Source organism: Pelophylax lessonae, assembly GCF_965119305.1.
Source record: "Pelophylax lessonae genome assembly, chromosome: 9".
Taxonomy (NCBI): Eukaryota; Metazoa; Chordata; class Amphibia; order Anura; family Ranidae; genus Pelophylax; species Pelophylax lessonae.
In genome coordinates this window covers 21765370-21789010 of record NC_138776.1, presented here as the reverse complement: position 1 = coordinate 21789010, position 23641 = coordinate 21765370, and the positions used below count along the sequence as shown (strand labels likewise).

At 45.4% G+C, this 23641-nt stretch overlaps 1 protein-coding gene across 1 annotated transcript in view; it reads left to right on the top strand.

The window, feature by feature from the left end:
- LOXL4 (lysyl oxidase like 4) overlaps positions 1-23641 on the top strand; it is a gene marked incomplete at its 5' end in the record, with an annotated part of 151957 nt that overhangs the window by 1525 nt on the left and 126791 nt on the right. The window contains one exon of the mRNA XM_082268366.1: positions 4208-4377. Within this exon, the coding sequence (XP_082124492.1) occupies positions 4208-4377 (170 nt within the window). The remainder of the gene's footprint in view (positions 1-4207; positions 4378-23641) is intronic.

Here is a 23641-nt window from a genome sequence, read left to right as displayed (position 1 = left end):
ACAGCATTGCACGACCGCGCAATTGTCCGTTGAATTCACGCAGTGCCGAATCGCAAAATAGGCCCTGGTTAGAAAGGGGGTAACGGTTAACGGACAATTGCGTGGTCCTGCAATGCTGTACCTAAATAAAATTGATGTTCTTTTTTTCCCCACAAACAGAGCTTTCTTTTGGTGGTATTTGATCACCTGTGCGATTTTTATTTTTTGCGCTATAAATAAAAAATGAGCGACAATTCTGAAAAAAAAAAAAAAAACGTTTCACTTTCTGCTATAAAACATTTCCAATAAAAAAAAATAAAATAGTTTTTATCATTTTAGGTCAATTTGTATTCTGCTACATATTTTTGGTAAAAAAAAAATCCCAATAAGCGTATATTGATTGGTTTGCGCAAAAGTTATCGCGTCTACAAACTAGGGGAAAGATTTATGTCATTTTTATTTATTTTTTAATTTTATTTACTAGTAATGGCGGCGATCAGCGATTTTTAGCGGGACTGTGACATTGCGGCGGACAGATCGGACCCCTAACTGACATTTTTGACACATTTGGGGAGACCAGTGACATTACTACAGTAATCAGTGCTAAAAATATGCACTGTTACTGTAATAATGACACTGGCAGGGAAGGGGTTAACACCGGGAGCGATCAAAGGGTTAAATGTGTCCCTAGGGGGTGCTTTCTAATTGTGTGGGGGATGTCCTAAATAGGAGGAACAAAGGATCCCTGTGTTCATTACTGACAGAACAGCGGTCTGCCGTGTTTACAACGGGTGCCGTGTCTCCATGGGGAGTGAGCGTAGGTGCCTGGCGGCAATCGCGGCTGCTGGTCCCGCTAAATGGCTGCACCTGTAGCCAGTTGGCGCGTGTGCGCGTCTCCGGCTGCGCGGTTCCGCGATACGACGTACAGTTACGTAGTTTCGCGAGACAGAGTCGACTTGCCGCATTATATGTACTGCTGGCGGTCGGGCAAGTGGTTAAACAGAGTTCATGTAGCATGAGAGAGTATAGGTCCACTTTAGGAAGCAATGTACGGGCAGTTGGAGGTGTTTGGTACGGAATGTACATAGAGGTGTTATCTCCTTTGTATGCTTACACTTTTCTCCGTTAATATCACATGTAGCGGATGTTGACTTCTAACACGTGCCATAATCATCCAGCATTCTACACACAAGCTTCATTAGTTGATGAAGATTGTATATAAATATGTCATTGTAAATTGTAGAAGAACCAACATTGTGCAAAATGTTTCTGGAACTGATCATGATTTGTGTTTATTGGAGGATAATTAAAGGTAAAAGGTTATCCTCATCAATGCTGCAAACAAAGCTCGGCTCTAATTATGAAGACTTGACGCTCATCCAATGTTTACTGTTATGTCAGCTGGGCTGTGAGCGGAATTCGCTGTGACAGATACGGTAGACGGGTTCCAGTCGTTGGCAGCAGGATACTTTGTGGCAAATTTTCAATTCCTGATTGGTTTGATTGCCCATTGACAAGGCCTGGCTACAATAATTGATATAACTAAAGCTGCTGGATTTTCTACAGCGAAGATGATTTTGTTAGGATGATTAGAATGTTGTGCTATGCTAGAGGGCTGGGAACAATGAAGTAGCGTTGAGACCAGATATAGATAGAGTAGAGCAGTCTATGGGTTCACAGCTCGGGACCATGAAGTAACTTTAGCACAGGTATAGAAAGAGTGGAACAGTCTATAGGTACACAGCTGGGGACCATGAAGTAGCTTTAGCACGGGTATAGATAGAGTGAAAGTCTATAGGTGCACAGCTGGGGACCATGAAGTAGCTTTAGCACAGGTATAGATAGAGTGGAACAGTCTATGGGTTCACAGCTGGGGACCATGAAGTAGCTTTAGCACAGGTATAGATAGAATAGAGCAAACTATGGGTTCACAGCTGGGGACCATGAAGTAGATTTAGCACAGGTATAGATAGAGTGGAACAGTCTATGGGTTCACAGCTGGGGACCATGAAGTAGCTTTAGCACAGGTATAGATAGAGTGAAACAGTCTATGGGTTCACAACTGGGCACCATGAAGTAGCTTTAGCACAGGTATAGATAGAGTGGAACAGTCTATGGGTACACAGCTGGGGACCAGGAAGTAGCTTTAGAAACAGGCAAAGATAGAGTGAAACAGTCTATAGGTGCACAGCTGGGGACCAGGAAGTAGCTTTAGCACGGGTATAGATAGAGTGGAAGTCTAAAGGCGCACAGCTGGGGACCAGGAGGTATCTTTAGCATGAGTATAGATAGAGTGGAAGTCTATAGGTGAACAGCTGGGGACCAGGAAGAAGCTTTAGCACAGGCATACATAGAGTGCAACAGTCTATAGGTTCACAGCTGGGGACCATGAAGTAGCTTTCACATATGTATCAATAGAGTGGAACAGTCTATAGCAGGGGTCTTTGAACTATGGCCTTCCAGTTGTTCAGGAACTACAATTCCCATCATGCCTAGTCATGTCTGTGAATGTCAGATTTTTACAATGCCACATGGGACGTGTAATTCTGCAACAGCTGGAGGGCCGTAGTTTGAAGATCCCTGGTCTATAGATTCATAGCTGGGGACCAGAAAGTAGCTTTAGCACAGGTATAGATAGAGTGCAACAGTCTATAGGTTCACAGATGGGGACCATGAAGTAGCTTTAGCACAGGTATAGATAAAGTGGAACAGTCTGTAGGCTCACAACTGGGGACCATGAAGTAGCATTAACACATGTATAGATAGAGTGGAACAGTCTATAGGTTCTCAGCTGGGGACCATGAAGTAGCTTAGCACAGGTATAGATAGAGTGGAACAGTCTATAGGTTCAAAACTGGGGACCATGAAGTAGCTTTAGCACAGGTATAGGTAAAGTGGAACAGTCTGTAGGCTCACAGCTGGAGACCATGAAGTAGCTTCAACACATGTATAGATAGAGTGGAACAGCCTATAGGTTCACAGCTGGGGACCAGAAAGTAGCTTTAGCGCAGGTATAGGTTGAATGGAACAGTCTATAGGTTCATATCTGGGGACCATGAAGTATCTCTAGCACAGGTATAGGTAGAATGAAACAGTCTACAGGTTCACAGCTGGAGACCATGGAGTAGCTTTAGCACAGGTATAGATAGAGTGGAACAGTCTATAGGTTCACAGCTGATGACCTTGAAGTAGCTTTAAAATGGGTATAGATAGAGTGGAAGTCTATAGGGTTCACAGCTGGGGACCATGAAGTAGCTTTTGCACAAGTATAGATTGAGTGGAACAGTCTATAGGTTCACAGCTGAGGACCATGAAGTGGCTTTAGCACATATATAGATAGAGTGGAACAATCCACAGGTTCACTTCTGGGGACCATGAAGTAACTTTAGCACAGAAAGGAGGCTCTACTCATAGGATCTTGGCACAATATCAATCCATAGGTGCAGCCCCTTGTAGAGTGGTCTTGCATCCAGTCCAAAGGGCTCCAGGGGCAAGCAGCCCCCCTCCTCTTAGCTCACAGATACATCCTCACAGGGGGAAGAAAGACAATCTCTTCAGGGCTCCAGACTATTTTACGGCATCCAGCCCCCAACTGGGAACACCTCCCCAGGGATTTTCTAGGCTCTGATCAATATTCAGGCTTGTCATTTTAATTCTCCTTTCCTAAGGGACAGGGGGAAGCAATCAAACTCTCAGCCTGTGAAGCCCTGAACAGACCAGACCAAACAATCACTGCTCCTCTGATTACAGCAGAAGCCAAAAACTAAATTTATTTAGCATCCCGACTAGGTGGGTGCTACATGATCCTCAGGGCTTATGCTCTAAAATGTGAATGCTTCTGCCTTTAGTAGGCTCTGGATGCCGTGCAGTAAAGAGACTCATATCCTTAATGGTGTCGTAAATGGGTGCCAATATGTAGCACTTAGACCAGAATGTGTCTAAAGTACAAAGGGTACAGCGCTGAGCAAATAGTGATTGGTCATATTTTTACTCCACCGATGACTTTCTCTACGTTGGACCCCTTAATCACCATATTCAGACAGACCTGGGTGCAGACTCAAGTGTTCATAAGACCTGAAATCCAATTTGGACAATATTTGTATAATTACTAAGAAAGTATTCAGTGATCTCTTTGTTTCTAAATCTACAGTTGGTTCAGTAATGTCACGTCTGAACATGTTGCACAAGCTTCAATTTCTAAAGCAATGTGTTTTTTTGGGTTTTGTAGGTCCCATCTGGATGGATAACGTCCGCTGCTCGGGTGTCGAGACCTCTTTGGTAGAATGTGAGTTCAATGGCTGGGGAGTCACCGACTGCAAGCATTCGGAGGATGTCGGCGTACTGTGTTCAACAAGCCGGCTGCAGGGAGCTCCACCGCCCCAGACTATCACCGCCCAGGTAGTCACAGCATTCTACTTCACAATATTCAACATTATTGATGAACTCATAACACTGCAAACTAGTGATCGACCAATATCGTTTTTTTTATTGCCGATATCGATACTGACATTTTGGTCATCAGATATCTGTATCGGCCGATATTGGCCGATATTTTTGGACATTTGAAAAAAAAATTTTTAAGTTTTTTTTATTTTTCACAGGTAATCTGGTGGAGTGATCTGGGGAGTCTAAAAGACCTCAAACCTGTCCTCTGCACTTAAAAGCATTCAAAATGTCAAGTTTGTTTTGAATGCTCGCATTTTTTTTTTAATTGGCGCAGAGTACCCGGAAGTGATGTCATGACAGTGATGTCCGGGTTTTTTACATGGAGACCCGATCAGAGCCGAATGCAGCTTTAAACGGGTCTTCTCTTTGGCCGCCGTGCAGGTAGGATGCCCAGGTCTCCTGGTGGGATGGGAGACCCGGGCGAGCTGCGGAAGGCGGGGGGGAGGGGGGAGACGTCCCCTCCTGCACCTTGTAATGACAGCCGAGCGGCTTCTCAGCTCCATTGGTTGTCATTAGAAGACAGCCGACCATCACTTATGGACGTCAGTACCGGGGTGATGCCTCTAGCTGCAGGGATCACTCCGGTACAAGCACTTTCCCAAAATATCGGCAATATTGGTAACCTCAGGGGCTGATTCCGATTTATCGGGGAAAGTGCATATCGGCCCCCGATATATCGGCATTACCGATAATCAGTCTATCCCTACTACAAACACAGATAAAGCATTCAATCCACAGATACTACTTCATTATATAAAATAAAGGAAAGCCCCCCCTGGGATCACTCAGGTCATAATAGTTGTAGTACATGTAGTGTTACCCTCATAGGAGCTGCTGGTATTCAGGCCTCCCCCCTCCCCACACACACAGCACCCACAGCAGGGTAAAAGGAATTCTCCACACAGCAAATGGCTCAAGAAGAAAGTCTAGGGTTTTTAGTTTAGGGTATTTATTGTGAGGACGATGAACTTGAATAAGGGTTGGGATACATGGCATACCCACAAATGAAGAATTGTAAACTCCGAACAGCAAATGAGCACCTGCTAATGTCTCTGTCCACTCTAATCCAAACTATAGAACTGAGCTGCAACGGTGAGAGTGGTAGTGCAGCAATAACAAAGCAACAAAAGTACATTCAAGACACAGCACCTGGCTGTATTGCACGGCACCTGACTGCTCCAGGCCCAAAGTAGAGATATGATAGGGTGCTCCTGGGTGACTTTCTCTGCGCTTAAGCTTCCCCTTGGTCCCAGACATATGCCATATTGCACTTCACTGTCCTCTCTTCCTTGGGTGCATGGCTGGCTTGTACTCGCTCAGTCCCTTTTTTTGAAGGCCTACCAAGATCCAGAGTGGCTGCTGCCCTGGGCTTTCTGCTGAACAAGCTGTATTGGGGCTTCGCTTGCGGTCTACAGCTAAGCTTAGCTGTGACTGAGATTGGGTCAAGTCCTGATGCTTCCTTTCCTTCTCTCTTTATCTTCTTGCCCCAGGGGGTAAGAGCCCCCAGCACAGGGATCACCTCCAGATGGCTGGACCCTGGACTCTGCTCTCAGACTGCCAGGCTTCTGGGTATTTATGGGTTGTCTCCCCACCTTCTGGGCTTGCCTCCCCAGGAAATGGTGGGAACTCCATAAATATTCAGACTGCAGCCTCTGTCCCCCTACCCACTATGTTCTGACAATATCCAGGGAATTCCAGAGGGGGAGGTAACAGAGCCACAGCCTCTGAAGCACTGCCCAGCCTCATAAACAAAAGAACCCCAGATCCTCTACCTACAGAGGAGCTAAACTAAAGTTACCTACACTAGCAACAGTGAGGGTGCTACATAATGTTTTGCGGAGGTCTATTAGACCGCATGTTCAAAGAGTTTTTCAATAAAAAAAAAAAAAAAAAACATGTCTGTAGCAACTACTGAGAGTAATATTCTAAATTCCAATGCTGCTGGATTTGCTTGGTAGTTTTGGGCAAAAAACAATTTCCTTTTAGACACTGGACTGGTTTTTAAAGACCCCAAAAAATTATATTGTATGAATTATCAACCAATCAGATGGCAGCTGTATTTGTTTTAGTTTAACTAAAGAGAATCAAATTGTTTCGGGCAGCAGACATAGTCCAGCCATACGCCTCCCCGGTTTGCATTGTTTATCACATCTAGGCTGAGGGTTCCTGCCAGGGTGCTAAAAAGAATGAACATAAGCATGTCCTGAAAGGGAGAAAGAATTATAAAAATATGCATGTGCTAAGGAAAAAACCTGGCATAGTTGCCAGTACTTTACATGGTCTTCCTCGTTAGTGCAGAAATGTGTGCATGAGCGTGAACGTTTGCACTGGCTCACGTTTACACACGTCTGCTGCCAGAACTAGCGCCTAACACCTTATACAGTGTAAGGTCAGTGGCTGCACTTTGCTGGATGATCTTCAGCTACCACAGTGGTTCTCAACTCCAGTCCTCAGGACCCACTAACAGGCCAGATTTTAAGTATTAACTTGGGGAGATGCAGACTAGAGTACTGCAATCACTGAGCAGCAAATTATATCACCTTGGATGTATTTCAGTTATCTTGCAAACCTGGCCGGTTAGTAGGTCCTGAGGACCGGAGTTGAGAGCCCCTGAGCTACCAGGATTTCTTGTTCCTGTGTTTCCTGTACTCTTTAAATTACCTGTTACCGACCCGACTTGCCTCTGGACTTCCCTGCTGCCTAATCCCTGGTTTTGACCCCAGCTTGCTCTAAGGAATCTGCTTCTCTTGCTCTACCTTGCATTACCCTGGCTTGCTCTTTACTATCCTTCTGCTTGCTCCACTGGATCCCTGTGAATGACCTTGGCTCTCTTCTTGACGACGCACCTGCCTACTCCATGGCCTGCCTTCCTGTGTATAACTCTGGCTCCCATCCTGACTATGCTTCTTCAGGCCGGTCCTGTCAGCTTGACCCTACTTCTTCTTCAGGTGCCACCTTGCCTGTGGTCTGTGCCCTGGTTCTGCTACATCTCCAGGGGCTACGAAGGTCCTGCCAGACCAGCCGACAGCTATCCACTTCTGCTGTGCTGCAAGCAGCTTTCAGCAGATCTGACTTAACATCACCCGTGATTCTTTGAGCCTAGCACTACCTGTTCCCACCTTTAAGGGTTCTTGGCACTTAGTCACAAGGGAAGACCTCTCATCGAATCAGCCTCAGAACAGGTATGTGACAGTTCCATACTGGTGTTGGACTGGTCTGAAGCTTTCAGCATTCTCTCAGTGGCAATCTGAATGCAGCATTAAGGGTGGAGAACTAGTAGGCAGTTCTGTCTCCAAGATTGGGGAATGTAAACTCTATTTTAGGGGAGAGGTGTTTATAGAAACATCACGCCATTGGAAGGTATCACCCTCTTACTAACATGACAAAAGAAAAAATAATATATTGAGTATACCTCCTGTAACAGAACCGTGACCCCACAATGTGCTTGTGGGCTTCCATCAGAATACCGCTTCCTTCAGTCTTGAACATAGATATCAGATATTTTAGCCACCCCCATACAAAACTAGCCGAGATTAGCTTTTATAAGATATGGAAAATTTATTGAACAAACTTACAACGTATATATACCCCACCAGATCAGGTGCCTGATTACATTATCATATGCAGATGAAATTGTGTACAGAAATATAATTAACATATCTAAGGAACAACCAGCACAAACAGTATTCTACTTTCCCACTAGCAACTAATAGATGACAGTGACTTAATTAACTTGAGTTAATTAACTAGCAGACTTGCTGTCATCGAGCTCATGCAGTACAATACGCATTAATATAAGTGTAAACACATCCCCACTGTAGACAATAGGTGAGTTAATCACAACAATCAATAATGTGTGGAAGACAGGTGGTTGAGCTGATGACATTAGCATCTGCCATGAGTCTGAATGTGTGGAGCAGTCCCCTATTGGCAATAGGCAGCTAGGCCTTTAACATGGATCCCAGGCCTAGAGTCCCAGAGTCTGTGTGTCTTGGGGAGATGTGGACTTGAATCCAAAGTAACATTACTCCAAGGGTCCCCCCAGCATACACCCCACAAAGAGATGTGTTCCCTCACAAGCCAGGGCCCATAGTAAATAGGCAAGAAGCTAGCCTGCAGTCCCCTCCTAAAGCCCCTGTCTTGAGTGAGTTTGTCACACCTCAAAAAGTAAAATGTAAAGACACCAAATGAGTGAAGAATATCAAATTTATTATAACAACACTAAAACATACAAGTTTGAAAATCTTAAAAGTGAGTTCTTAATATCATGATATAAAATCAGATGCCAAGTATACCACGTACCCACAAGCAGAAATTGGCAGGAAAGTGAGTATATAAAGTAGTGATCGACCGATATCGTTTTTGGTCATCGGATATCGGTATCGGCCGATATCTGCCGATATTTTCGGACATGTAAAAAAAAGGTTTTTTTTTACATTTTTGTAAAGGTACTCCTTGTGGAGGGATCTGGGGGTCTAAAAGACCCCAAACCCCTCCTCGGCACCGAAAAGCATTCAAAACGCCAAGTTTGGCTGTTTTGAATGCTGTCCGTTTTTTTTATTTGGCGCTGAGTTCCCAGAAGTGATGTCATGACATCACTTCCGGGTTTTTTACATGGAGACCCGAGTCTTTTCTTTGGCGGCGGCGGTGAAGGTAGGATGCCCAGGTCTCCTGGTGGGACGGGAGACCCGGCCGAGCTGCGGAAGGCAGTGGGAGAGGGGGACGTCCCCTCCCACTCCTTGTAATGACAGCCGAGCGGCTTCTCAGCCGCATCGGTTGTCATTACAAGTCAGCCGACCATTGGCTATGGACACCGGTACCGGGGTGATGCCTCTAGCTGCAGGCATCACCACGGTACAAGCACTTTCCCTAAATATCGGCAATATCGGTAACCTCAGGGGCCGACTCCGATATATCGGGGAAAGTGCATATCGGCCCCCGATTTATCGCTGTTGCCGATAATCGGTCGATCCCTAATATAAAGGTCTAATGAGGTCATTCTCTGAAGGTCGACATGTTTCATGGGATCGCCCGCTTCATCAGGACCTTAGATCTCAGATATATACAAACTGAACACTGGACACTGAAATCATATTGAAGAAAATGCACATGAAAAAAAACATATGACATAAACGTCAGTAATCAATTAACAGTATTACATAATCAAAGTAATTATCATAGAATATCTTTCCTGGATGACAAATGTATACTCACTAAGTTGTATTAATAGGGTTGGATTTGTTTTTGCATGTATCCTTTTTATTTCATTGTGTTGTTTGATTTTGTGAGCACTCATCAGGGTGGAGAGGGATACATATGAGTATTTCTGAATAAATGGCCCATTTTATGGGGTACGGTGATGTGTACAGCCCCCCCCCTCCCCCCTCCCATTCCTCACTGCCAAGTTTAAACAAACAATCTTAGTAGCAATTAAAAGTTTCAGTGCTGCAAAAAATGTGGAGTCCCCACTCCCCGCACTGCTAGAAGTATGACTTCAGCCAGTTGTTTGTATTTCATGTTTAGAAACCACCAGCTTGGCCCTGTTCCCAGACGAGAATAACCACACCGAACGTTATACTGACTTATAAATTCTGAGGATTATTGTATGAATGTGCCTTAGTATGTCTGCCTGCATCACCTCACCCCACCTCGGCCTGACATGCGAAGATTCCAGAGGTGCTTCCTCGCTGGAGAGTGCGCCAACATATTCCATGGCTACACTTTATTACCAAAAGTACGGGACGTCTGCCTTTACACTTTTCTTGGCTTGTAGACCAAAAGATCCTAAGTAAAATGTGTACATACTATATATATATGTATATATATATATATATATATACACACATACATACATACTAAATTGCCAAAAGTATTGGGACGCCTGCCTATACACACACATGAAATTTAATGGCATCCCAGTCTTAGTCCGTAGGGTTCAATACTGAGTTGGCCCACACTTTGCAGCTATAACAGCTTCAACTCTTTTGGGAAGGCTGTCCACAAGGTTTAGGAGTGTGTCTATGGGAATGTTTGACCATTCTTCCAGATGCCAATTTGTGAGGTCAGGCACTGATGTTGGACAAGAAGGCCTGGCTCACTCTCTTTACTCTAATTCATTCCCAAAGGTGTTCTATCGAGTTGAGGTCAGACCAGTCAAGTTGCTCCACCCCAAACTCGCTCACCCATGTCTTAATGGACCTTTCTTTGTGCACTGGAAAAGGAAGGGGCCATCCCCAAACTGTTCCCACAAAGTTGGGAGCATGAAATTGTCCAAAATGTCTTGGTATGCTGACGCACTAAGAGTTCCCTTCACTGGAACTAAGGGGCCAAGCCCAACCCCTGAAAACCCACCCCCGCACCATAATCCCCCTTCCACCAAATAAGTTGTACCAGTGCACAAAGCAAGATCTATAAAGACATGGATGAGAAAGTTTGGGGTGAAGGAACTTGACTGACCTGAATAAAAAAAAAAGCTGCGCAAAAACCATGTGACATTAAAAAATTGCAATGACCGCCATTTTATTCTCAAGGGTCTCTGCTAAAAAAAAAAAAAAAAACCTGCTGGCAACAAAAGTGAGTACACCCCTAAGTGACAATGTCCAAATTGAGCCCAATTAGCCATTTTCCCTCCCCGGTGTCATGTGACTCGTTAGGTTTTTTTATTTTTTGAGGATACAACCGCCTTAATATATTTTTTTACTAATATTTTGTGTTTCTAAGTAGATAGAGAAGGGAGCTTCAATGGATTTAACTGCATGAAGGGGACAAGGCATTAATTGGTCTTCTTTTCAATGATATTGAGGACATTCAGCTGTTCTGTCCCTATTTATGCAGTCTATCCATGTGTATGTCTTTACTTAGTTATGATTAAGTGAATGTAATTAGTGAAATGCGTCAACTGCTTCTTTGCTTGTCGACCTGTCCATGATGTCCTATGACTGTCACGTTGGAATGTTCTTTATGTTAATAAATCAATTGATTCTTTAATGTCGGAGTGCGGTCTATTTTCCTTTGTGATTCTACATTGCCTGGACTGCGGATCTGACGTGCACCCGACCTCTGATTGTTTTATTATCTTCACCTGAGTGGCTGTCTCTCCATTGCATCTCGGACTGGTTGTTCCCCCCCCCCCCCCCCATCAGTGGCCCTGTGTGTTGGTATCACCATGGTGGTGGTATGAGGAAGGGATGGATGGTAATAGGATTTTGGACTTTGTCAGCAGGGCCGCTGATAGGGGGGGACCACCAGCCCTCCTGTAGGGCGCCCTAGCACACAGGGGGGCCCACACAGAGAGGGGGATTAGTGATGGACAACAAATACAGAAATCTTCCTCCAGCACCTGAATCAGATCTGTCCCTCTCCCTGCTATCAGCTTTTATCTGTTGACAAAGAGACAGTTGTCCCTCATTAATCCCCCTCCCTTGTGTGGGCCCCCCTCCCAGCACTTATCTCTGCTCAGGAGTTTATTTGTAACTTTGTTTCTCTTCCTCTGTCTCTCTGATCACTGAGCTCCAACTGCCCAGCCTGTATATTTTTCTCATCTCGTCTTCTTTTTTATTTAACATCGTTTTTTTTTTTTTAGATTTAGCAGGGATTATGCGAGTTATGTTATACTCGTGTCTGATAATAGTGATTTTGTTGCAATTTTAGCTAAATATATCTTTAATATTTTCTTGGGGGGGCCCTGCCAGGTAGTCTGTATGGGGCCCCGCGATTTCTAACAGCAGCCCTGTTTGTCAGCATTCTAGAAATGACCTAAATCTGCCGAAACCGTATAGCAGACAAGAACGGGTAAATTATACGAGTTCTTACCTGCACAAACATCATTATATCATGAAATGGAGGTTTGTGTAAATTGTAGCCTCGGTCACCCTCTTCCTCCAACCACAAATCCCTCGCTGTGTATTTGCGAAAGCACAAACAGAGAAACGTGATCTAAACAACGTCGCCTGTCTTCCAAGAGATAAAGAAGCTTTCAGGAATATACACATGTTTACAATCTGTTGTTACATAGTTATATAGTTAATCTGCTTGAAAAAAGACTCAAGTCCATCTAGTTCAACCAACAGAGTAAAAAAAGAAAAGAAATGAAACCAAAACACTCAAATAGAAAACCTCCATATACACAATCCTATACCCACAGTTGATCCAGAGGAAGGCAAAAAAAAAAAAAAAAAACCCAATAAAGCATTACCCAATTTGGAAAAAAAAAATTCTTCCTGATCCCCCGACAGACAATCGGATATTCTCTGGATCAACTTTACCTATAAATATTAGTACCCAGTTATATTATGTACATTTAGGAAAGAATGCAGGACTTTCTTATAGCAACCTACTGAGCTGGCCAGAACCACCTCTGGAGGGAGTCTATTCCACATTTTCACAGCTCTTACTGTGAAGAAACCTTTCTGTATTTATAGATGAAATCTCTTTTTCTCTAGATGTAAAGAGTGTCCCCTTGTCCTCTGTGTTGACCTTAAATTGAATAACTCAACACCAAGTTCACTATATGGACCCCTTATGTATTTTATACATGGTGATCATACCCCCCTTATGTATTTATACATGGTGATCATATCCCCCCCCTTATGTATTTATAAATGGTGATCATATCCCCCCCTCATGTATTTATACATGGTGATCATATCCCCCCTTATGTATTTATACATGGTGATCATATCCCCCCCCTTATGTATTTATACATGGTGATCATATCCCCCCTTATGTATTTATACATGGAGATCATATCCCCCCTTATGTATTTATACATGGTGATCATATCCCCCCTTATGTATTTTATACATGGTGATCATACCCCCCTTATGTATTTATACATGGTGATCATATCCCCCCCCTTATGTATTTATAAATGGTGATCATATCCCCCCCTCATGTATTTATACATGGTGATCATATCCCCCCTTATGTATTTATACATGGTGATCATATCCCCCCCCCCTTATGTATTTATACATGGTGATCATATCCCCCCCCTTATGTATTTATACATGGTGATCATATCCTCCTCTTATGTATTTATATATGGTGATCATATCCCCCCCTTATGTATATATACATGGAGATCATATCCCCCCTTATGTATTTATACATGGTGATCATATCCCCCCCTTATGTATTTATACATGGTGATCATATCCTCCTCTTATGTATTTATACATGGTGATCATATCCCCCCTTATGTATTTATACATGGTGATCATATCCCCCCTTATGTATTTATACATGGAGATCATACCCCCCCCCCTTATGTATTTATACTTTGGGGATGGGGAGGTGACCTGCAACTGTGGTTGGGGGAAGTAAACGGGAGTGAGGATGTGCACAGGGCAGGGTGAATTATACTTTAGGGATGGAGCGGTGACCTGCAGAACTCCCAGGCAGCAGACAGACAGGAGGAGCCTGCGTCTCTCAGCCAATACAGGTTGTCAAGGGGCTGGGGCTTTACCAGACAGGCGGAGCTCTGAGGAAAGCGGAAGTTCAGATGGGTAAAAGTCTCTTCCTCGCATTTTCGTTCTGTATTTGTTTCTTGACAAACTTTTGGTCAATTGACTTGTAGCTGACTAAAATTTTGACAAAAATATTATCAGCCACAAAATGAACACTGAGCTGAGCTCCTCCACACCTCTTATCATTTGTTTGCTTTGAAAGATTGTTGAAATTGGTTGGCAAAAAAGTGGATATTTGTTACATTTGTCACATTTTACCCAAATTGCAATTTAACACTAATCACTCCAATCACTTTTCAAATCTTGCTTCCTCAACCTCCACAACATCTTCCGAAATGCGCCCCTTCCTTACCAATGATACCACAAAGCTCCTGGTTCACTCCCTGGGCATCTCTCGTCTCGACTACTACAACTCCCTCCTCATTGGATTACCTTTACATAGGCTCCTCCCCCTTCAAGTGGCAGTATGAAATACTTACCTTAGAACGAAGCCCACGCAGCGACGCCTAGTCAACGCTGAGGGGGCTGACATGTTCCCTCTGTGTTTTTTTCCAGGTTCGCAGGCTCTGACGCTGTGAGTTGCCGGAGCCACGATGACGTCACTCCCACTCACTCCCACGCATGCGCACAGGAGCCCTCCGTTACAGCAAGAAGCTCTGAAGTTCCGGAATGATAGAGCACATGCGCCACTGATGTCAGCAGCTGCATGCAGGATGAATACATCCTAAACAGTGCAGGTTTAGGAGATGTTCATTTTACCCACAGGTAAGCCTTATTATAGGCTTACCTATGGGTAAAAATCACGAAGTGGGGTATACAACTGCTTTCAGTCCATCACGAATGCTGATGCCAGGCTCATCCACCTTACCAACCAGTGTCTGCTACTCCTCTCTGCCAATCCCTCCACTGGCCTCCATTCATTGTCCTCCACATCTCTCTGCCAATCCCTCCACTGGCCTCCATTCATTGTCCTCCACATCTCTCTGCCAATCCCTCCACTGGCCTCCATTCATTGTCCTCCACATCTCTCTGCCAATTCCTCCACTGGCCTCCATTCATTGTCCTCCACCTCTCTCTGCCAATCCCTCCACTGGCCTCCATTCATTGTCCTCCACCTCTCTCTGCCAATCCCTCCACTGGCCTCCACTCATTGTCCTCCACCCCTCTCTGCCAGTCCCTCCACTGGCCTCCATTCATTGTCCTCCACGTCTCTCTGCCAATCTCTCCACTGGTCTCCATTCATTGTCCTCCACATCTCTCTGCCAATCCCTCCACTGGCCTCCATTCATTGTCCTCCACATCTCTCTGCCAATTCCTCCACTGGCCTCCATTCATTGTCCTCCACCTCTCTCTGCCAATCCCTCCACTGGCCTCCACTCATTGTCCTCCACCCCTCTCTGCCAGTCCCTCCACTGGCCTCCATTCATTGTCCTCCACGTCTCTCTGCCAATCTCTCCACTGGTCTCCATTCATTGTCCTCCACATCTCTCTGCCAATTCCTCCACTGGCTTCCACTCATTGTCCTCCACCTCTTTCTGCCAATCCCTCCACTGGCCTCCACCCATTGTCCTCCACCCCTCTCTGCCAATCCCTCCACTGGCCTCTACTCTCTCTCTGCCAATCCCTCCACTGGCCTCCACTCATTGTCCTCCACCCCTCTCTGCCAATCCCTCCACTGGCCTTCACTTATTGTCCTCCACCCCTCTCTGCCAATCCCTCCACTGGCCTCCACTCATTGTCCTCCACCTCTCTCTGTCAATCCCTCCACTGGCCTCCATTCATTGTCCTCCACCCCTCTCTGCCAATCCCTCCACTGGCCTCAACTCATTGTCCTCCACCCCTCTCTGCCAATCCCTCCACTGGCCTCAACTCATTGTCCTCCACCCCTCTCTGCCAATCCCTCCACTGGCCTCAACTCATTGTCCTCCACCTCTCTCTGTCAATCCCTCCACTGGCCTCAACTCATTGTCCTCCACCCCTCTCTGCCAATCCCTCCATTGGTCTTCACTCATTGGCCTCCACCCCTCTCTGTCAAGCCCTCCATTGGCTGCCACTCACTCAACTAATTAAATTCAAAATACTTACAATATCTTACAAAGCCATCCACAACTCTGCCCCCAGCTACATCACTAACCTGATCTCAGCATATCAACCAACTCATTCTCTTTATTCTTCCCAATACCTCCTACTTTCTAGCTCCCTTGTCACCTCCTCCCATGCTCACCTCCAAGGACAGGGCTGCTGTTAGAAATCACAGGGCCCCATACAGCCTACTTGACAGGCCCCACGCTCAGCCAGAAGTGACAGAGGACATACATTTACCAGTCTCTTTCTCTGCAGCCTCAGCTGCACAGATGAATGACTTGGAAGTGCTCTGAGGCTTCATGCTCATTCACAAACTGAAGCATAGTAAACCATGTTTACTATGCTTCTGTGATGAATGGACACAGGAGTGATTGGTATTGATCACTCACTAGGTTCATTCAGAAAAGGAAGGGGCCAATAAATTATAAATGTACTGGCCCCTTCCCCCACTCTCCATCCTGAAACATCCCCCTGTGTGCCCGCAGCAGCTGCCGGCAGGAGAGGAGGGAAGCGGGCAGCGGTGGGGGGGAAAGGAGCACACAGGGGGGGACAGCAGATGGAAGGGACCCATGTGCTAGAACCAATCCCCCTGCAGCGAAGCCGGAGGGAGAAAGAGGAGGAGAATCCGGCAACTCTACAGGAGGAGGTAGAAGCGGATTGGTGTCTGCAATAAGACAGCACAGCCTGACTTCTTGTTCAGCAGGTTCCTGGGCCCCCCTTTTGAACTGATGGGGCCCGGGCCAAGTACAGGAGGGCTGGCTGTACTGCTTTATCAGCAGCCCTGTCCAAGGACTTCTCCTGAGCCTCTCCAATCCTTTGCAACTCCCTACCCCAATCTGTCTGACTACCTCCTACTCTATCCATGAAAACTTTTCTGTTCATAGAAGCCTATCCTGCCTTCACCTAACAGCTGAACTTTAGTTTTCTCCATCAGCTCTTGACTCTCCCTCCTGGATTGTAAGCTCTAATGAGCAGGTCCCTATGAATTTTTTTGTAACTGTGCTGTCTGCTCTTATGTTGTAAAGCGCTGCGCAAACTGTTGGCGCTATAAAAATCCTGCATAATAATAATCCCTAGTAAAAAAATATAAAACCAATATTTCTACCCAGACCATTTGTGACCGTTCCACCGACTGTACATTACATCTTTCTGCTGCAAGGCCTCCATATGTGTGGAGGAATATTGTTCTGTAAATGTTAGGGATTTATGGGCTTAAATGGTATATGGAAGGAAAAAACATCTCATCCTGCAAAGTAATTAAACTGATTTGTTGGAGGGCGAGCAATGAGCACACAACTGCCAGTGTGAGGGCGGGCAGAGAACAGTTCTGTCCCTTGTTAGCAGGCCACACGTAGACATGCTTGATCCCACATGGGGCAACCTGCCAGATCCAGCCTGCCGCTAATGAGGGTCAGTAGTGTGTCAGGGTGGGGAGTTGTTCCCCTAGTAAATTAATTCCCCAGAATAAAACCACAGAGATGGTGGCACCCGCTGCCATGCCCGCTGTACAGGAAGGAAGTGGTGAGGGTCAGCTTACGTCTGCCTCTAAGCTACCCCAGTCCTTTCATTTATTACATTTTTGTATGCATTTTAAATTCTGGTAAAGGTGACTTTTCCTTTTTGGATGCAAAATCAAAAAGCTGAGGCCTCATGCACACTGCAGCTGATTTTTGGTGGTATTGATCAACTCTGCATTTTATATATACATATATATATATATATATATATATATATATATATATATTTATATATATATTTATATTTTATATATATATATTTTTTTTTTATTTATATAAAAAATATATATACACACACATATACAGTATATATATATATATATATATATATATATATATATATATATATATATATATATATATATACAGTGCCTTGCAAAAGTATTCGACCCCCTTGAACTTTTCGACCTTTTGCCACATTTCAGGCTTCAAACATAAAGATATAAAACTGTAATTTTTTGTGAAGAATCAACAACAAGTGGGACACAATCATGAAGTGGAACGAAATTTATTGGATATTTCAAACTTTTTTAACAAATAAAAAACTGAAAAATTGGGCGTGCAAAATGATTCAGCCCCCTTAAGTTAATACTTTGTAGCGCCACCTTTTGCTGCGATTACAGCTGTAAGTCGCTTGGGGTATGTCTCTATCAGTTTTGCACATCGAGAGACTGAACTTTTTGGCCATTCCTCCTTGCAAAACAGCTCGAGCTCAGTGAGGTTGGATGGAGAGCGTTTGTGAACAGCAGTTTTCAGTTCTTTCCACAGATTCTCGATTGGATTCAGGTCTGGACTTTGACTTGGCCATTCTAACACCTGGATATGTTTATTTGTGAACCATTCCATTGTAGATTTTGCTTTATGTTTTGGATCATTGTCTTGTTGGAAGAAAAATCTCCGTCCCAGTCTCAGGTCTTTTGCAGACTCCATCAGGTTTTCTTCCAGAATGGTCCTGTATTTGGCTCCATCCATCTTCCCATCCATTTTAACCATCTTCCCTGTCCCTGCTGAAGAAAAGCAGGCCCAAACCATGATGCTGCCACCACCATGTTTGACAGTGGGGATGGTGTGTTCAGGGTGATGAGCTGTGTTGCTTTTACGGCAAACATAACGTTTTGCATTGTTGCCAAAAAGTTTGATTTTGGTTTCATCTGAGCAGAGCTCCTTCTTCCACATGTTTGGTGTCTCCCAGGTGGCTTGTGGCAAACTTTAAACAAAACTTTTTATGGATATCTTTAAGAAATGGCTTTCTTCTTGCCACTCTTCCATAAAGGCCAGATTTGTGCAGTATACGACTGATTGTTGTCCTATGGACAGAGTCTCCCACCTCAGCTGTAGATCTCTGCAGTTCCTCCAGAGTGATCATGGGCCTCTTGGCTGCATCTGTGATCAGTCTTCTCCTTGTATGAGCTGAAAGTTTAGAGGGACGGCCAGGTCTTCGTAGATTTGCAGTGGTCTGATACTCCTTCCATTTCAATATTATCGCTTGCACAGTGCTCCTTGGGATGTTTAAAGCTTGGGAAATCTTTTTGTATCCAAATCCGGCTTTAAACTTCTCCACAACAGTATCTCGGACCTGCCTGGTGTGTTCCTTGTTCTTCATGATGCTCTCTGCTCTTTAAACGGACCTCTGAGACTATCACAGTGCAGGTGCATTTATACGGAGACTTGATTACACACAGGTGGATTCTATTTATCATCATTAGTCATTTAGGTCAACATTGGATCATTCAGAGATCCTCACTGAACTTCTGGAGAGAGTTTGCTGCACTGAAAGTAAAGGGGCTGAAAAGTTTTGCACGCCCAATTTTTCAGTTTTTTTTTTGTTAACAAAGTTTGAAATATCCAAAAAATTTCGTTCCACTTCATGATTGTGTCCCACTTGTTGATTCTTCACAAAAAAATTACAGTTTTAATATCTTTATGTATGAAGCCTGAAATGTGGTAAAAGGTCGAAAAGTTCAAGGGGGCTGAATACTTTCGCAAGGCACTGTGTATATATATATATTGTATATATATATATATATATATATTTTTTTTTTTTTTTTTTAAACGAAAAAAAAGATAGACATTAAAAAAAAGAAAAAAATTATATTTTTTTTACTTTCTGCTATAAAACACATCCAATAAAAAAAGTGGACAAAACAAATGTCTTCATAAATGTAGGCCAATATGTATTCTGCGACATGTTTTTTTTTTTTAAATCAAGAAAAAAAATTTTATTGAGAAATCGCAAGCAAATACAAACAATGCAACAGAAGAAACAAGTAAAAACAGCCACAAGATAAGGCACATAATGTGCTACAGATCTCAGCCACAGAACCAGTATACATCAGAAATCAGAGAGCAGCCTGAACCAAAAAAAAAAAATTCGTAGCCAAAAAAAAAAAAAAAAAAAACAGTCATGCATCAAAATCAAAGCAGCTCTCACAACACATACCACCAGAGGCCCCCCCCCCCCCCCAATCACCTAAAGCAGCAGACGGTCGAGGACCAGGTCGGTAGGAGCCATCTCCGGAGAACCCAGCCAGACTCCCCAGATTTTCTGGAACTTAGCCGGGGCACCTCTATGCAGGTAAATAAACTTTTCAATGCGAAGGGTGGCGCCCAGTCGCTCCAGCCATATCCGAAATGTAGGAGGATCCCGATCAACCCAATGTCGGAGAATAAGCAGTCGAGCCTGAAACAGAGCTCGCGCAGCCGCCTCTCGCAAATATCTATCATCTATAATGTGATCCAATATACCCAAGAGGCAGTGCTTGGGATCCACAGGGATCGCCAAGCCTAGAACTTTGTTAATAGTGGAGGTCACTGAGGTCCAGTACCGATGCAGTTTTGGGCATCTCCATAACAGGTGAATTAGGTCCCCCACCTCTCTCTCACATCTATTGCACATATTGTCCGATCGGATACCCATAGCAAACAACTTCGCCGGGGTATGATGTACCCGTAGAAGGATATACAGCTGGGACACTTGATGGGAAACATTAAGCGAGCACTTTTTAACTGACTCCAAGGCCTCCTCCCACTGCTCAGCAGGTATCTCCCCCACATCCCCACCCCACTGGTCACACGCCTTACAGGGATATCTGTCCAGATATAGAGCCAATAAGGCTGCATAGCAGGCTGATATAAAACCCTTAGTAGAAGTATACTGCTCCATGAGGAAAAATACCGGTGTGGAGGACAAGCTGGAGTGGGACAAGGAAGGCTGTGCCCGGAATGCATGCTGAAGTTGCAGGTAATAGAACCTCATAGTATTTGGCAAGGAGAACCGAAGTTGCAGTTGCTCAAAGGGTATGAGCGCCCCATTGAGCAGAATGTGTTTAATGTGGGAAACCCCAAACTGCAGCCACCTTCCAGCCTGATCCAGCTTGTCCAGCTCAGGGTATGTGCGATTATGCCATATGGGACTATAAGAAGTGTAGCCGGTAACCTGTTGTAACTGTCTGGCCTTATCCCAGACCTTCTGAAGAAGTCTATAGGTAGGGTGGAGTTTGTTAGATTTAGCAAAGAGTTGAGCCTCCAACCCCTCAGGAATGCCGTGGGCACCTGTGAAATGCCCCATCAGTGTCAGAGCAGGGCCACCCCCCGTTCCAGCCACAGCCCCAACCAAGTGCTGCAGCTGAGAGGCTAGATAATAAATCCAAGGATTGGGGAGAGAAAGGCCCCCCATGTCCCTGGGTTTCTGCAATTGCTCAATCCGGATCCGCGCCGCCCGCCCTTGCCAGATAAGGGACCTAAACAACGTATTGACTACCCGGAAGATTTTCAGCGTAATGACTACGGGGGAGTTGTGTAAGAAGTACAGGAGTTGCGGCATCAGAACCATCTTTATCAGGTTCACCCTACCGGCAACCGATAACCATAGCTTGTTCCAGACCTTAATTGTGTCGCGAAACCGAGCCAGGAGTGGGTGGACATTTAGATGACAATATTGAAGCAGATCTGCGGAAACCACTATCCCCAAGTATTTAAAACTAGTTACCACAGGTACTGGACAGAGCGTTCCCAGGAGAGGATCCCCAGGTTTATCCAGCGGCAACAAGGCCGACTTGGACCAATTGATAGTGAGGCCAGAGTATCGGCCAAAATCCTGTATGGTGGCCATAGTGGCTTGTAAAGAGGCACCAGTGTCCCCAAGCATCAGGAGCATATCATCCGCATATAGCAGAATCTTCTCCCGAAGGGGGCCATAGTGAAACCCAACTATGGAGTCCTGATTTCTAATGGTAGCCGCCAGCGGCTCGATAGCCAGTGCGAATAGAAGCGGGGACAGTGGGCATCCCTGCCTAGTGCCTCTCCCCAGACAGAAGTGCTCCGACATCCTGCCACCATCCCTAATGGAAGCCTGCGGATGATAGTAAAGCAATCTCACCCAGGAGATAAATATAGGGCCAAACCCAAACTTTTCCAACACTGCCCATAAGTAGTCCCATTCTACGCTGTCGAACGCTTTGTTGGCGTCCAGCGATAACAGCACCCTATCCCCCTCATTATCTGCCGGTGTCTGCATGGCTACATACAGACGGCGAAGATTAATCGCAGTGGACCTATTGGGCATAAAGCCCGCCTGATCCTCATGGACAACATGTGCAATAATAGTATTAACCCTCCTAGCTAAAACCTTTGCCAGTATTTTCACATCAGTCTGGAGTAGAGAAATGGGCCTATAGGAGCCCGGGTCTGATGCAGGTTTACCCGGCTTAAGCAGTAAGACAATACTAGCCCTGGTCATGGAGTCTGGCAGAGCACCCGCCTCCCTAGCCGCATTAAAGACCTTCAGCAGCTCAGGAGCAAGCACCTCAGAATATTGCTGATAGATTTCGACCGGGAGGCCATCATCACCGGGAGCCTTAGAACTCGGGAAGAGAGCAGCCGCCTCTCTCAGCTCATCCACAGTGATGGGAGCCTCCAGATCTGCACACTGATGCTCCGTCAGCCGCGGGAGGGAGATTGCGTCCAAATACCGCCGAAGGTCTGCCGGTGCATAAGACACCCTAGAGGAATACAAATCAGAATAAAAGCGCACCAGTTCAGACATAATGGTTTCAGGTGTGTTGGCTATCCGACCACCCAACAACTTGAGGGCACCAATGGGGGGGGCTGAGGGGCGCACTCCCACGATGCGTGACAGCAGGCGGCCCGTCCGCTCCCCCTCCTCATAGAAGGTAGTTTTAGCAAAGAAACGTTTCTTATCTGCCTTAGACTGCACCTCTCCCACCCACACCCTCTGTGCAGACAACCATGCATCTCGCGTTACATCCGAAGGGTTGACAATATACTCCTCCTCCAAATCACGGGTTCGCTGAGCCAAGTGCTCTTCAAAATCTTTAGAGGCATTTTGCACTTTCTTAATATTGGTAATCAGGATACCCCGGAGGAAACATTTAAATGCATCCCACCGTACAAGGGCGTCAGGGAACCGGTCATTATGCAGAAAAAAACGAGTGACCTCAGCGGAAATATCAGTATCTGGGGGAAAAAGCTTCAGCCAGAAAGCATTCAGGCGCCAAGGGGCCCTTCGCAGACCGGTCTGGGGCTGCACTGTTATCCAGACCACCAACGGGGAGTGGTCCGAAATCCCCCTCAGAGCGTACTCCACCCGTTCCACCAGCGCGAGCGCAGCACCAGTGCCCACGCACAGGTCGATACGGGATAAGGAGGAATGGGTCTTAGAGAAGCAGGAAAATTGGACCACGCCAGGATGCCGGGAGCGCCAAACATCCACCCAACCCAGCTCCCCCAGAAAGCGCGAGAGAGCAGTACCCCTCACGGAAACCGGGGGAACAGCAGGCGGGTGCCTATCTCTGACAGGGTCCAAGATCCCGTTAAAGTCACCAATTACAAAAAGGGGTACATCCGCCACACCCGTTGTAAACTCTAGAAATTCGCGAAGCACCCGGGAAGAGAATGGAGGAGGAATATATACCACCGCTAAAACACAGGTGACCTGAAATATTTTACAATGCAGAAATACAAAGCGACCCTCAGGATCCACCCTCACCCCCAACTCCTGGAAGGCAATGGCCCTATGCACCAGAACACTCACCCCCCTGGAATAAGAAGAGTGAGTGGAGTGGTAGCCCCGCCCCACCCAGGAATATCTCAAACAGCCTACAGAGTCCTCTACCAGGTGAGTCTCCT